Raw genomic sequence first — 16,687 nt, 5'->3', positions numbered from 1 at the left:
GTGCCTAAGGATTTCAGTGGGAAAAGGAAAGTCTTGTTTCAGGTGCTGAAACAATTTGCTAGCCATAGGCAAAAAAAAAAAAAAAAAATGAACCTTACTCCTTATTTCACAATGATACACAAAGATTAATTTGAAAAGGGTTGCAGACCTAAATTCTAGAAGAAAACTTAGGGGAAAATCTTTGTATCCTTGTGTAAGATAGTGATTTCTTAAGTGGGACACAAAAAGCGCTAACTGTAAAAGAAAACAAATGATAAATTAAATTTCATAAAAATTAAAAGCTTCTGTTGAAAAAACAAAAAGAAAAGCCACAGACTGGAAGAAAATATTCTTAAAACTTTTATCTAATAAAAGACTTGTATCCAGAATATATAAAGAACTCATACAACTCAATAAGACAACGTGGTTTTTTTTAAAAGGGAGTGTATGCAAAATATTTGAAGATACTTCACCAAAGAAGGCACGTAAATACCCAATAAGCATATGAAAAGATGCTCAAAATTATTAGTCGTCAGGAAAATGCAAAAGAAATATCACTACACACCCATTAGAATGGCAAAATTAAAAAGACTATAATAATACCAAGTGTTGATGAGAAAATAAAGCAACTACAGCTCTTATATATTGCCTGTGGGGTTGCAAATTGGTACAGACACTTTGGAAAACATCTTGGCAGTTTCTTATAAAGTTAAATATACATGTACCTTATGACTCAGCAGTTCTACTCTTAGAAATGAATGCATCTGTCCACACAAAGACCTGTGTATGACTGACTGTTCATAGCAGTTTTATTCGTAATCACCCCAAAGTGGAAACAGCCTAAACATTCATCAGCTGGTGAATAGATAACATGAATTTTGGCATATCTATATGATGGAATGCTACTCAGCCATAGAAGGAAATGTACTTCTGATACATTCAACGTCATGTATGAATTTCAGAAGCATTATGCTAAGTGAAAGAAGCCAAACATAAAAGACTGTATACTCTATGATTCAATTTATATGGCATTTTACAGCAGACAAAACTATAGGGACAGAAATCATGTCAGTGGTTGCCAGGGGATGGGGGCTAGGGGTGGGGATTGACAGCAAAGGACACAATGAAACTTTTGGGGGTGATGGAAATTTTCTGAATCTTAATTGTGGTAGCAGTTATATGACTATATAGTTGTCAAAACACATCAAACTGTACACTTTTAAATGGTGCACTTAACTGTGAATAAGCTGAATTATAAAAATGATGTTGGAAAAAAGCCTATACCAGCAATTCCTTCCTGGCCTACGAGCTTTGTAAACAGTGGCAGGGCTGTTGTAGCTTCATCCAGACTCCTGCTCACTGAATTTTACTCTACTATTTCTAGCTCTGGCCCAGTCCAGCCTGAGCTTTCTGGAGTTGGGGTAACTTATGTGTAACCACCCCACCAAAAGATACCCAAGCTATTTTTAGTCCTATATTATTTGAGAATGGGCCTACTTCAAGCCTAGAAATGAAGCAACCATCTGATAGTTGAGACTCACCTCTACTTATCAACCAGTTTCAGTGGGAAATTACAACCACATAGGACTCTAATATGGTTGGTACAGTTTTGGGCTCCTCCAGATGGTCATATTAAAGTTTTCTCACTGTCAACATGCCAGAGAGATAAATTTTGTTGTCTTCATTGAAGCAGGATGATAGAGAGGAGCTTACCCGAGGTGTAGGCCTGTGTAATTCCTCTTGTGCAGTTTTCAGGGCCAGTTAGTTCAGTTGGAGAAAGCATATTACTAATGGGGTCAGAGTTAGGGGTATATGACCCATTTAAATTACAAGAGAAAAGCACATAGCCATGGACTTCATCTGTAATCTTGTCCTATAATCTCTCACCTGGGCTTCTGTTCACAGGAAGGGTTAACTGAGCAGTTATGATGCAGAGTCAGGGCAGCACGTCCCAGTAGTGAATACTCAGAAGGGTGGGTTCTACTCAGGGGTTGTGAGTAAAACAGTGTAGCCTTGTGTTTGTGTAATAAGGAGATTTAATATTTTCTTTAAAAAAAAATAGATTTTACCCTCATATCTGCAAATAAACTTTAGATGGATTTCAATAATTAAATATTTTAAAAGACATAGAAGAAGCTAGCGGAATATTAAAAGGAATTTTATCCAAGTTAGAAATAAAGCTTTCTCAGATTTGAAGCAACAGAAGATATTAGAAAGGAAAAAAACAAAAGTTCACCCAAATTATAATTTAAGACTTATGTATACTGAAAAATAAAAGGAAAAAAGCAGATTGGGAAAATTACTTGTATTAATACAACAGACAAAGGCTTTATCTATAACATTTGATTGAGCTCTTTAAGGATAAGGGTGAGAGTAAGGATGTCATTACAAATGGGTTACAGATGTGAGTTCAATTCACATGAAACGAAATACAGATAATAATTAACATGTGGGGAAAATTTGGCTTTAAGTAATAAGAGAAATATGAATTAAGGAAACAGCAAAGTACAATTTACTCCCTGAGTTAGCAAAACATTTTTTAAAACTGCTAAAACAAATCATGTGGAGAACATGGTATAGTGAGAACCAGCATTATGTATGATGTATACCAAAAGCCATGAAATTGTTTATGGTGTACTCTTTATCCAGTTATAGAAAATCCTTTGTAAATTTATCTCAAAGAACTAATTACAAAGGTGGAAAACAGAACTGTATGCACAAGAGTTTTTCATTGTGGTGTTGCCTGTTAGTGAAAACAAATGAAAAAGTGCCTAGCAATGAAGAAATTGTTAAATAAATTATGATAATATTGCCTTTCAGTCAGCCTTTGAAAATGATAATTACAATGATTGAAACAACATAGGGAAAAAAATTAAAACATAATGTTAAGTGAGAAAAGCAGAGTATAAAATTATGTTACCATAATTACAGTTAAGGTTAAGAACGTAGATCTGAGGGAGGATGAAAACTTCTAGGGGTAATGGATAAATTTAGGGCATTGTATATGGTGATGGTATATATTCATGGATGTTTATTTAATCTTCAAACTCATCAAGATGTATACATTATACGTGTACAACTTTTTTGTATGTCAGTCATACCTCAATTAAATAAAAAAAGTTCACTCTTCGATTTTATGCCCTATGGTCCATTCCAATGTATTAATCATATTTTAAAAATTACTCCGATCTGTGGGATGTATGCCTTGTTAGTAGAGATTTGAAAATTGTAATTTGTGAGAAACATTTACACATTAAATTTAGTGCAACAAATTAAAAACAGCATAAAAAATGTAGCTCTATGGATGAAAACTTGAACAAGTAGACTGAAGTGAAGCTATTGTTATTTAAACTGTAGGTGATTTACTTTTCCCCCTTAAAATAGTTTTAATAATCTTATATGTTTTTTATAATATTGTGTTACAAGTTGGAGATATGATAGTGATAAGACGGGTATGGTCTCTGCTGTTTTGAAACTTTAAGTGGCATGTTTATTATGATATAGATTCTTAAAAATAAAGACTGATTTATTAAATGGCATGAGATGCATGTATTCAAGCCATTTGAAAACCCAAAGACAATGGATTTCATTTTTGTGTATTCAAGTCTTTTCCATAGACTTACATGTTTAACCTTAACTGTAACTGTAGTGTATATAGCATCACACTCTGCTTTTCTCACTGGGTATTATGTTGTACCTTCTACAGTGACACATGGTCTTCATAGTTCTTGAATACAGCCATTTCCTTAAATTGTTTACTTGCAGCCATTCCGGATATAAACTTAAATATCTTGGTGTATGTTTGTTCTTATTCTTTTGTTCCTTCTCTAGCAGCCAGCCACCCCAACACGCACAATAGCAGCAACCCCAATTCAGACACTTCCACAGAGCCAGTCAACACCAAAGCGAATTGATACTCCCAGCTTGGAGGAGCCCAGTGACCTTGAGGAGCTTGAGCAATTTGCCAAGACCTTCAAACAAAGACGAATCAAACTTGGATTCACTCAGGTAAGATGAACCCACCTTTAACTTAGATTTCCCTCCTTGGCTGGGTCCAAATATTTGCTTTCCATGTCCAAAGAGACTTCTAAGGAGCAATATATTTCTCAGCCTTCTTTTTCAGTTTTAGACTGTAACTTGTTGTTAGCCATTTTCTGCATTTATAAGTTTAGACTTTCATCGTATGTATTCATTTATAAATTTATAATTTATTGTTAGGTTAAAATCGTTAAGATTTCTCTCAGAACACAGGCCTCTGAAATTAGAATAATACCAATACATGGTGAGAATTTAAAAGATTATGTTGGAGGATGATATAACTATACTGAGGGCTTTGTTATTTGAAAAACATCTGGTTCTAGACCTTCGTGCTACATATGTGTAAGATTGAGAGGAGTAAAGATTACAAGGTCTTTTATAGTAGCTGAAAGGGGAAATGTTTGAAAGACTTGTTTAAAACCATTTTTTGGAAGACAGAAAGGGGTGGTGGAACACACACACACACACACACACACACACACGCGCGCGCGCGCACGCACACACACACACAATAAGCCCGAACTGAGACTGATTAATCAAATGGGAATCTGTTGAAGATGAAAATTCCAAATTAATTTTTTAAAATGTCACCTAGCAGACGGCTTTTAAAGTATAATAAGCTTAATGGTTTAAACAGGTGTTGGGGTATATGGGTTTTGCCCAAGCACTCCTACTGACTCACTCTTTAATTAACCTGTCACAAGTAATACTTTTTAAAGCAGGAAAAGAATTAAACTGAATGACATTTATGTAAAATGATATAGGATCATTAGGTGAAATAAAATTACTGAAGTATAGATTGGATTGGGCATTTTAATGGAATCAGGAGAAACATGATGGTTTTTTCCCAGAGAATATAATTACTGTTTGAAATTTAAGCCACCACTTAAATACTATCCAAATTATTTTATGTTGAAAGTACAGTAGTGTGCCACCTACTCACTAGTGAGCCTAGTGCGGTCACTGGGCTCCTCCAAAATGACATCCCTGTGTTTTTAAGAACAGGCTTTTATTCCTTATATTTCTTTGGTAATTTATTTTTGCTCAAAGAAACTATTTATTGAGAACATAAAATGTTTTTTTTTAATAGATGTAATTTTAGAGAAAATGCACTTATATTTGTGAGGAGTCTCAGTTGTGAAGGAACAAATTACAATTCAGAAAGATTTTAGTACTTTTTAAACATCTAAACCATGTGGCTTGTTTTCAAAAAAGAAAGCTAAAAGATACAACTAGATCAATAGGGGTAAATTAATAAGCTTAAATAAGTATAAGGTTGGCATGTTTAGCAATGCTTCAGCTCTTAGGCTATTAGCACAGCATACTCTTACGTTTCCTAGGAGATTGTTGCCTGAGTGATATGCCAGGGATGTTAAGGCCTTTAAAAATCTTTAACTTTTACCCAGATAGTGGTTTGCCTTTTTGTGGCATTTGACCCAACATACTGCCAGGATTGTTGCTCTTTCTCTCTCTCTCTCTCTCCTTTTTCTATAAAAGAGCTTCCCTATGGTCTGGTGTTCTGCTGTATGGTTTTATTCTATTATTTGGCACAGCTCTTCCTTATTTTTCAAAATGACTTTGACTTTAGCAGTGGCAACATTTCACAGACCTTGACTGTGTGGACTAAGGCACATAATTACTGGTGCAGAATGGGAAGATCAACGTTTTTTTTTAAGTCAGATACCTCAACTATAGTTTTTTAAACATTGCTTTGTATCTAATTTATTTATACACACACACAGAGGGTAAGTTAGACATTCCAGTCATTAGTTGAAACAAACAAACAAACAAATCTCTATTCTCTGAGTAAATATACATGTTATTAGGTGTTTTAAACAGTAGTTGTTTTCTAACTTTATAATTGGTTATTAAGGATTACTGTAGATGTCATTACATAATTAGAAGGCATGCCATAGTCTAACACCATCCATCACATGTCATACATTAATTATATCCTAATCCCAGTCTTTGTTTCTTTTTTCCTTTGCTTTTTAAAATATATACATGTAATATAGTTCAGATACAGTATAGTTCAGATTAGGGATATAATATAGTTCAGATTAGGTATGAGTCAACTGCTTCAAACATTTACTTTTGTGAGGGGGAGAACCTAAGATGGTTGTGAGTTATAAAAGCACTAAACCAAGCTTATATCAAATTAGTGAAAATTAGTATATTAACTGAGGTACCTGTTGATTTTTAGTCAATGAAATCCTTTAAATGTGAAGTACAATTGTATTATAAATCTCAGTTAAGTGGATTTGTCATTTATTGCCATAGTTTGCGTTAGTTGATGGCCTAGCTTTATTTCCAGCCACCAACTGAAGGCATTGTTTCTTATTTTGATGTGATTTTTGAATAGGTATTTCATTTTTTTATATTGTCATTATTGTTACTTTTCATAGAAAGGTATTACAGAAGTTTGTGAACAATTTTTAGTGAATTATGCAATTATAATGTCAGAAAACATTTATTACCATCTGACTTCTACAGCAGGTCTTACATTCAAAGAGTTACAGGGTTTAGTTGGCCTTAGTTTTCTAGAAAGCTGTAATCTAAACAAAGTGACCAAGACATGAATATATGTGACACACAAAGCATAGTTCAATGCCTGACGTGTAGTAGGCACCTAGTGAATATTTGTTCACTAAATGAAGTCAGCTTTAATAAATGTATAGAGATAACACTGTAGATAAAATCTATAAATATATTTATAGATATATTTGTATATAGAGAAAATGGATAACACTTATGCTCTACTCACACTGTCCTGGTTCTTTGGGTTTTACTACAATTGGAAGGAAATCAATAAGCAGTCTACTTTTGCTCTACTTCTGTGAGATAGTATATTTAGAGGTGTCAGTAAAACTTTCTGTGATGATGGAAATGTTCTGTATTTGTGCCATCCAGTACAATAGCCACTATCCACATGTGGCTGTTGAGTACTTGAAAGGTGGCTAGTAGTGCTAAGGAACTAAATTTTTAATTTATCTGATTTTGAATTAATTTAAATTTAAATAACCACATGTGGCTGGTGGTTATTTAAATGCCCATCTATCCTATGGGAAAGATTAGAATATAGATCAGTTGGAGTTCAGGTATTCTCAATGTCTCATTTTATCGTACAGTTCTAACATTTCTCCTCTATTAAACTTTTTATCAGAAGTTGCTCCCCAGTAAGAAATTGGAGTTTAAAAAGAAATGTTTTCTTTTCCCTGACTAACCCCTAATGCAGGTGCTAATAAACAATGTACTATCCAAAAGATGGATTGTAGGGGAGAGAAATCAAATGACTGGGATAATCCTAATTCAAAATGAGTGTTGTCAGGATAGTTGGGAGTTGGCTGTCTCTAGTGGAATTAGCTATGTCGTATTTTGGACCAGAAATGTTGCTTTTCTGCCCTGTCACTGAACTAACTGAAATGAGAGCGTGAATTATTTCCACCCCATGAGCTTCTATTATCTATATATACAATAACTATTCAGATATGCCTTTTTCAGCTTTAACAAGAGAGATTCAGCTGGAGGAAAAGCACTCTATACATTTCAAAGGTTATAGGCTTATAGAGAAAGATATTTTTTGTAATATATTCAGGGGATCATTGTTCTATTGCTGTAAGGTTACCAAGTTTCCAGTGCCCATAAAGGTTTGACTAAATGGGTCAAACCTCTCTACTGTGAATTTCTATCTCTATAATGGTTACAAAAGTAGTCTTTTTAGAATACCTGGTTTTTGTAACAAACTTTGAAATCCAAACTAAGGGTGGAAAGGAGATTTTTTTCACTGCTTCCAGAAATGCTTTACAGGAAAAAAATAAAAGAATGAGGCATTATTTCTAAATTTTAAAGTGATTTATGGGAAGTTTGGTTAGTTCAGAAATACCTAAGGTTATCCAGACAGTTACATCTATTAACCCTGTAGGTGATACAGGTTAACTGATTTTTAAAGATTACTTAGATCACTTTGGTTGCATCAATTAAGGGACTTGGTAGAATTTCAGCACTACCTTTTGAGAGTTAGTAGAAACACTTGATATCTCAATTATTACATAAGGTAGCAAGAAGAGATTCAAGATGGAGGGAATATGGAACAGTTTTGAATGTTGTCACAGTCAAGACCTAACTAACAGAGTCCTCACTGGAATACTGTGCTCAGCTTAGGAATGGATGTTTTTGTAGGACCCAGTAAATGGAATGATTGTTGGTTCTTTGTCTGGAACAGTTATTGGAGCAGCACCCTCGAGTGAAGACCATAACATTAGATGAATCTTTTCTCCCTCTCTTTCTCTCCCCTCTCTTCTTCTGTATTACTCTGCAGGGCGATGTTGGGCTCGCTATGGGTAAACTGTATGGAAATGACTTCAGCCAAACTACCATCTCTCGTTTTGAAGCCTTGAACCTCAGCTTTAAGAACATGTGCAAGTTAAAGCCACTTTTGGAGAAGTGGCTAAATGATGCAGGTGGGTGAATGTATAAAACATTTCCTCATTGTTCATTGAAATTGTATAGGAGGGATTGTTGTATTAATTGGGGTTTATATTTCTTATTACATTATTGGTACTACAGAACCTTGAAGCTCACAATCTTTGGAGGAGCAATATAAATTATGACTACATAAATCAGAGAGCTAATTCATTTAAGTAGGCTAGTAATTACAAGGTACATAATCAGCAATAATTTTTAGCTTTCGAATATTTCTTGTATTTGAGCCCAGGGTGAGAGACAGTTGAAGGAAGTTGAAGAGGGGACCTAGAGAATATTAAATTTAGTAAGTCAAAGACATATACTATATGATATCACTTATATGTGGAATCTAAAAGATAATACAAATGAGTCTATATACATTTAGAAACAGACTCAGACATAGAAACAAACTTACGGTTACCAAAATGGGAGAGGGAGGGAGGGACATATTAGGAGTATGAGTTTAATAAATGCAAACTAGTAGTATACATAAAATAGATAAGCAACAAGGATCTGCTGTATTGCACAGGAAATTATATTCAGTATCTTATAATAGCCTATAATGGAATATAATCTGAAAAAATATATGTAACTGAATCACTTTGCTGTATACGTGAAACTAACACAATATTGTAAATCAACTATACTTCAATTTTAAAAAAATGACCACCAATTTTATACACAAATTGAGCTGTTAGTTTTAACTTAATGTGTTTTGTGCTGAAGTTTCCCTTTGGAAATTTTGAATTTTGAGTCACGGAATCATAGACTATGAGAGCCATAAGAAACCCTAGAGATCCCCTAGACTATGGTTCTCATTGTAGATATGAACAAAATTCAGGTCTTTGGAAAAGGCAAACCTGTAACTCCCAACCTTGGACAGTCTGATTTCGTAGTTCTGGGTATGGCCTCAGCATCTGGAATCTTTCTGAGTTCCACAGGTGAGAACCACTGGTCTGCCCCCTCCATCTCATTTTATATAGAGAGTGGAAAGAAACTCAGAGATGTCCGTAACATGCTCAGGGTCATTAAACTGTTAAATAACAGAACCTTGTTTAAAGTTTAAATAGTTTAGAAATGTTTCATTATTTGTTTGGTTTGGGGGGAAGGGGAGGAATACCAGTGAAATAAAATGAGAGGTCATTTGCAAGATAAATGTTAAACATTTGATAATTTCCAAAAAGCTTTCTTTATTTTATCCCTAGAGCTAATAAATAAATAAGCAAACAAAACCAAAACATAAGAGCACAACTCAGAAGAGGTAGAGCTGAGAGTAAGGATAGGAATAGTAAACTTCTGCTTTCTCAGAAACGAATCAAAGAATAGCAATGACAGTATTGTCAACCATCCTGAGACAATGCCAATAAGAACAGCAGAAAGATCCATGGTAGTGAACAATATTTTAATGTAGGTTATGAAAACCTTTCATACTTGCTTTTAGCCTAAAATACTTTGGTCAGTTTTATTGTTGTTGTTAATACATGTATTGTGTGCATGAATCATGCTCAGCTGATTTGATTTATGTGTTTTCTTCTTTCTTACAGAGAACCTCTCATCTGATTCGGCTCTCTCCAGCCCAAGTGCCCTGAATTCTCCAGGGATGGGAATTGAGGGCTTGAACCGTAGGAGGAAGAAACGCACCAGCATAGAGACCAACATCCGTGTGGCCTTAGAGAAGAGTTTCTTGGAGGTTAGTGAGGTTTTTACTTTTCATATACATGGGATTGTCTGTATAATACTATTGTTAAGTGCCGTAGACCAGGCGTCCCCAGAGGTCCCTGGTTCCCTGTTAGGAACTGGGCCGCACAGCAGGATGTGAGTGGCAGTCGAGTGAGCAAAGCTTCACCTGCCGCTCCCCATCGTTTGCATCACCACCTGAGCCATCCACACACACACACACACACACACACACACACACACACACACCCTCCACCCCTGTCCGTGGAGAGATTGTCTTCCATGAAGCTGGTCCCTGGTGCCATAAAGGTTGGGAACCGCTGCCGTAGACCATAAAATATGGACTTATAAGCTTCAGCCCTAATGGATGCTTATAAACGTATTGGAGACAATGAGAACAAGTAAGTTACTGAACATAAGGAAACAAAACCAGAGTGCTTCAGGGTTCAGGAGAGACCAGGCTTCGATCCATGTGAGCACTCCAAGTGAGAGAGGCAGGCAGCAGCTGTAGGATACATAGGAATTCCACAGGTAGGGAGAGGTGGGGGGAAAGCGCTTCAAGCAGAGGCATCCAGAGAGAAAAGCCATGACATGCATCAGGGGAAACACAAGTAGTTTGGTTTGGCTAAACTGTAGTGTTTGGAACCAGAACTCTGAAGGCCTTGATGAGCTATAGAGTTCAAGTTATTTCAACAGGTCTTTGGTGTGGTTTTTTTTGTTTGTTTGTTTGTTTTTCTGGTACCAGAGAATATCACAATCAAAGCTTCCAACAAAATTTTGACTTCTCTAATTCAGAAAAGCCTTGAGCACCATGGAAGGAGCGTTGAAACAGGAGTCTTTATCTGCTCTGCCACTTACGAACTGTGTGATTGGTCAAGTTACGTGGTTTCCTAAGCTGAAGTCCCTTTATCTGTAAAATAACTGCCTTTCGTGCCCCGCAGGCTTATGACCTGCCTCACGTTGTCCAAGTGAGATTCTGTGCATGAAGCACTGGGGAAGTTGTTAAATTCCCACTAATAAATAAGGTATTGGTTTCATTCACGATTAATTGCCCTTAAAATAAAAAATATATAAATATTCAATAATAACTTATTCTAAGTTAATAATGACTGCATTTAATGAATACATGTTCATTAGAATGTCTGTCTGTAGAAGTTCTTTGTTGAAAGTGGAATAATATGGCCTTGTATATCCCAATTTCATTCTCTTATTGTTCCTCCTCCCCATTTGTTCATTCATTTAATGACATGGTTATGTCAGTAGTTCAAAAAGTTTTTCCAAAAGGTGATTTATTTTTTCCTTCTTCAGAATCAAAAGCCTACCTCGGAAGAGATCACCATGATTGCTGATCAACTTAATATGGAAAAGGAGGTGATACGTGTTTGGTTTTGTAACCGCCGCCAGAAAGAAAAAAGAATCAACCCACCGAGCAGTGGTGGGACCAGCAGCTCACCTATCAAAGCAATTTTCCCCAGCCCGACCTCACTGGTAAGGATGAAAAATAGGGAGGCATGCTCAAGGGTTAATTTTTACAATTTTACAAATACCCTATCAAATGAATTTATTTCATTATAGGAATTTATTGTGTATATTCATGTTGAATAAAGATATATACATTTATATTTTAAATGTTACAAAAGTAATTAAATGTCATTATTAACCCAAGAACTTACTGATCTTTCTTTTTTAAAGGAAACAGTTTTAATCCTTTCCTGTTTCTCTGCAGTTCTATTATTCTCTTCTCTGATGTAGTTTATTAGGTTACTCTCTAACTGGGAGTAAATTTGTGGCTAATTCCAGTTATCTAAAAAAATCTTTAGTTGCACTTTATTCATGTTGGGTTCTGAAGCTCAATTTATTAAACTTACACATACATGATTAAGTGACAGTAAATTCCCAGATAACCTTTAGCTCTGAACTTGTATTAAAACGATTGTCTCAGATTTTCACAAACATGTGGGCCTTTTATTTATAACCTCACTGAGTAAAGTATTCCTAGACTGAAGGGACATATAGTGGTCATGTGACTCCCTTGATCTTTAGGACAACTGTAAATATGATGCCACATTTCCAACCAGGATTCCAAAGATGGGAATATTGTTGAGTTTGCATTTCTGATACTTTCTTGTTAATTGATTTTTAATTTATTTGAATATTATTCTATACTGGCAGGCTTTTCAAACTAAGGTCATCATTAATAGCACTTGCTAGTTTATCAAGTGAAGCCTATGGTTGTTAAATGGTGAGGCTTTAATCATAAAGTTCATGAGATAGTAGTTATGAAAAAGATAGTCATTAGGTACAGTTTTGTTTTATGGAGGTGACTATTTTATGTTTTGGATTTATTCTAGAAGGAGGGAAGGATAGAAGGAAGGCAGTGTTTCTTACAAAAATGTAGAAATATTTATCTTATTTCAAAAACAAACTTGTCAGTTTTTAAAAATCTGTTTTACATTCTTTCCTTAGTATCATTTCATTAAAAACAAAACCAAGACAGTCTTGTCCCCACATAGTTGAAAATAGAAGCAATACAAGAACCCCAGATCCCATGATCTCCTTGAATAGTTTTCTTGTTTAGATTAAGTTTATAACTGGTGTAATATTTCTGTCTTGCTAAACACTATTGAAATATGGAAATTTGTTTTTATTAATTTCTTGGGCAAAGAAATTAGTATTAATTTCTTGGGCAAAGCCATTAGTAACATCAGTGAAAAACCATCTATTCAAAAGGAACCTTTCAACATAAGCCAGTTTTCTCAATTCCAAGATCAAAGAGTAATTAATAAAATCACTTCTTTTTAGGCCCTTTTATTTTATTCTATTGTATCTGGAATTTTTAAAATTTTATAGGAAAAATAAATCTACAATATGGACTTAAATTTTTTAATTTTGATTTTTAAATGCTTCTGCATATTTTCACTTCTGACCTCTAGGTGGCAACCACGCCAAGCCTTGTGACAAGCAGCGCAGCAACTACCCTCACAGTCAATCCAGTCCTTCCTTTAACCAGTGCTGCGGTAACTAATCTCTCTGTTACAGGTAAGCAGGAGCCAGGCGGTGCAGCTGTTAGGCAAATGATAGGCCCATGCTAAGTTTCTATGAGAATCTGCCATTAAATTGTAAATTAAGGTTTTAACTAAAAATATGTATTGCTTTTTTAAAAAAAGTTATATATGAAAACCTGAACTCTAAAAAGAAATCAGGCATAATACATTTTTCCAGAAAGAATACTTTCACATAAAGATTTTATCTTTTTTCTTTCCCACATTAGTCTGTCTTCTACGTTGCTTCCTGAGTTACTTTTTTTTTTTTTTTGGCCGCACTGCATGACATGCAGGATCTTAGTTCCCCATCCAGGGATCGAACTCACACCCCCTGCAGTAGAAGCATGGAGTCTTAACCACTGGATCACCAGGGAAGTCCCAGAGTTACTTTTTTTCAATTAACTCCTCCTCTCCTTAAAAACATTTAATAGCTGCAGCTTTTTGCAATCAGGAAAACGTCCAAATGTATCATGAATTCATAGACTGTATCCAGCCTGGACCTTATCTTTCACTAGTCTTTTCTCCATCCCATCCTCAACACAAAAGAGGATTCCTACTACCTTTGTAAACATGCCCATAGCGTAAAATGTTGTCCATCCCAGCCTCCACTTCTTTCTGTTAGTGATGAAACTACTCCAGCTTAGATATCAATTCTTCTTGGATATACTCTTCAGCTTCTTCAGGAAACTATTTGTTTCTACCTGCCTATATTATAAACAATTATATTTTATACTTCTCTCTTTTCCAGTAGACCTTGTACTTCTCAAAAGATCTGAATATTCCTTTTGAAATATCAGTGCTTGGCACATTCACAATAAAATGAATAAATAAATGTTTTCCCTTTACGTGGCACATTTTCCAGATACATCTAAAATAAATTAGTGTTGTCATCAGAAGTTATCTAGTGATACATAAAGCAGAAGACATTCTGTAATTATTCACCAGGTTGATATATGCTAGTAAATCATTGGATAGATTTTTGATCTTTCATATTCAAGCTTAAATTTAACCTAGAGTTGGGGAATTTGGTTTTTTTCACTCATATTTTAAGTGACCTAACCATGATATAAAAATTGAATAAATGGCTTTAGGTAGTTACTAAAATTCTAAGTCATTAGAAAATTTCATAATATTGCTTGTTTATTCAGAACAGTACTTTTGACCTCTTTTGGGTCTTTGACCTCTTTGAAACTTTGGTGACAGCTATAAACTTTTCCCCTCACAAAGTAGACATACCCACAATTTTTAGTAAGATTACAAGGAGGTTTATAAATCACAAACCTCATCAGTCCCCACCTTACCAAGCCTTGCCATTTCTGGATGCCTTAGAGGCAAATTAAAAACCTCTGTTCAAGAGTGTATAGTATTCAGCACCTCAGCTTAAAAAGCAAACTGTTGGTGATCGGTTGCCGCTGTGTTGGGCACCAGGAACATGAAATTCCTGTCTTTGAGGAACTTACTGTCTACCCTGACTGCCACTGGCTGGTAAATTGTGTACTTTACCTTCCAAACAAATCATAAGTCATATTACATTAGGTTTAAAGATACCCATCTTTTGCCAAAAAAAAATTCCTAATGGTTCAGGCATTAAGAGCAATAGCTTTGCAGATTTCTTAAAAAATGGCACAAATCTGAGGCAGAAGGTAATTTTAAGAAGATATACATGCTCAAAACTAGCTAAAATTTTTTTTTTTTTTTGGTGATCTTAACTGCCTAGTCAGATTTTCTTAAACTCAATTACTTGGCCCATTTATTTAGATTTAATTATGACAGTTTTCTGAAATGTTAGTAACTTTTGGAATGAAATTTTTCTTTAATCATTAAAATATTTAACATAGGAAATTCAAATAGGAAAGACACAATCACCGTGAGTACTATTTTTGTCTTTATATCTGTTTTTATGTGTATATAGATGTACAATTCTAATAGTATTTATACTGTATCCTTTATTTTTAGCTTAACATCTAATAATAAGTATCTTCCTCTGTTATTATAGTTTTTAATTTTCTACTCTTGCCCTTATATCAAATGGTTGTACTGTAATTTCATAACCATTTCCATATGTTACCATCATGGTTAAGTTCAACCGAGGGTGACCAACTCTTCCAGTTTGAGCCCTGCAAATATTACATCCCAGGAAACCTCTCAATCTCTAAGCCACGTAACTGGTCTTGCTTGTTCGCTATTGTATTCCTCGTGTCCAGCACACTACGTAGAGTGTAAGATACCCAGTAATTATTAAATGAATGAAGTTTTCACTGTTATAAATAATGCTATAATGAACACCTTCGTACCTATAGCTTTTTCTTAAATTTTTTATTGTAACATAATTTCAGACTTACAGAAAAGTTATAAGAATAGTTCAGAGAAATCCTAAATCTCTTCCTCACATTCTCCAAATATTAAAATCTTACTATGTTTGCTTTCTCCTTTTTCTCTTTATGTTTCTGTATGTGATTTTTTTCTGAATTGTTGTAAGAGCAAGTTACAGATAAGCCCTTTTCCCCTGAATACTTTACTGTCTATGTTTTAATAAACAAGAAATATAGGGGAAAAGGAAAAGTTCATCCTTACAGTTGAAAGCCAACTAATAAATGTGGAAGAAATGATGGAATTATATGAGTAATAACAGTTCCAGGCTATCTGTATCAATATGGACTCAGAAATCATTCTGTATTCAGTAGGTTAGAATCCTACTATCACTTTTTATTGTAGTATTCAGATTGTCCCAGATTTAGCCAATGGGAACTACTTCAAGGTGGCTCCTGTGCCCTTTTGACATGTCCCTAGCATTCTTTGAGTGCTTCCTTATTTTTTTAGCACACAAGATGTTCATCTTAAAGTTTCTCTGCCTCTGGCCTAGAATCAGCCTCCTTAAAATCCATGAGTTCATACTGATATCTCCAATTCCAATCCAGTATCCTGTAGTTCGTTCTTTTCTATCCTAACCTCTTTCCATATTTTAACTCCCTTCTCAGTGACAATGTGTAACCTGGCTCCCATTATCAACAATAACAAGTTACTTAACTGTTCAATCCTATAGTGAAAAGAAAGTGGTTTCAAAATTGCTAACCCATGCCTCTGAAAAGGAAAGACCTACTAATTCAGTTCAATTTAGAGTTCTCGTCTTAAGCCTAAAGGCATAAAGCCCAAATACTGTGTTCAAAAGTTATTTTGGTTAGTTCTTTTTATATCCTCTTCAGCGTAGTAACATTATTCATTTGAAATTCAGGTCAGTTTATTTGTTTTGTTTGTATTCAGTGTTAGTGTTTCTCCTCCTATCCTTGTGATTTTTTTAAGAATATGAGATATTAACATGGTTTTAAAAGGTAAGACCATACCAAAAGTTCTCCTCAGAAAAATGTCGTTCCCTTCTATCATAATTCTCTGTATCCTTTCCATCCCATTCCTATCTATGCCCTTCCTGTGTTTCTTTTGGACTATCGAGTAGAGATTTTTTTCTTTTTTAATTTACCCTTGTTTGT

The 16,687-nt window shown here is 34.8% G+C and overlaps 1 protein-coding gene across 1 annotated transcript in view; it reads left to right on the top strand.

The window, feature by feature from the left end:
• POU2F1 (POU class 2 homeobox 1) overlaps positions 1–16,687 on the top strand; it is a 173,764-nt gene that overhangs the window by 137,509 nt on the left and 19,568 nt on the right. Inside the window, exons 9-13 of the mRNA XM_060142215.1 lie at positions 3,811–3,987; positions 8,336–8,477; positions 10,026–10,171; positions 11,467–11,646; positions 13,092–13,197. Of these exons, the coding sequence (XP_059998198.1) occupies positions 3,811–3,987; positions 8,336–8,477; positions 10,026–10,171; positions 11,467–11,646; positions 13,092–13,197 (751 nt within the window). The remainder of the gene's footprint in view (positions 1–3,810; positions 3,988–8,335; positions 8,478–10,025; positions 10,172–11,466; positions 11,647–13,091; positions 13,198–16,687) is intronic.

This window comes from Lagenorhynchus albirostris, chromosome 2 (assembly GCF_949774975.1).
Source record: "Lagenorhynchus albirostris chromosome 2, mLagAlb1.1, whole genome shotgun sequence".
Classification (NCBI taxonomy): domain Eukaryota; kingdom Metazoa; phylum Chordata; class Mammalia; order Artiodactyla; family Delphinidae; genus Lagenorhynchus; species Lagenorhynchus albirostris.
This window is presented reverse-complemented; position numbering and strand designations above follow the sequence as displayed.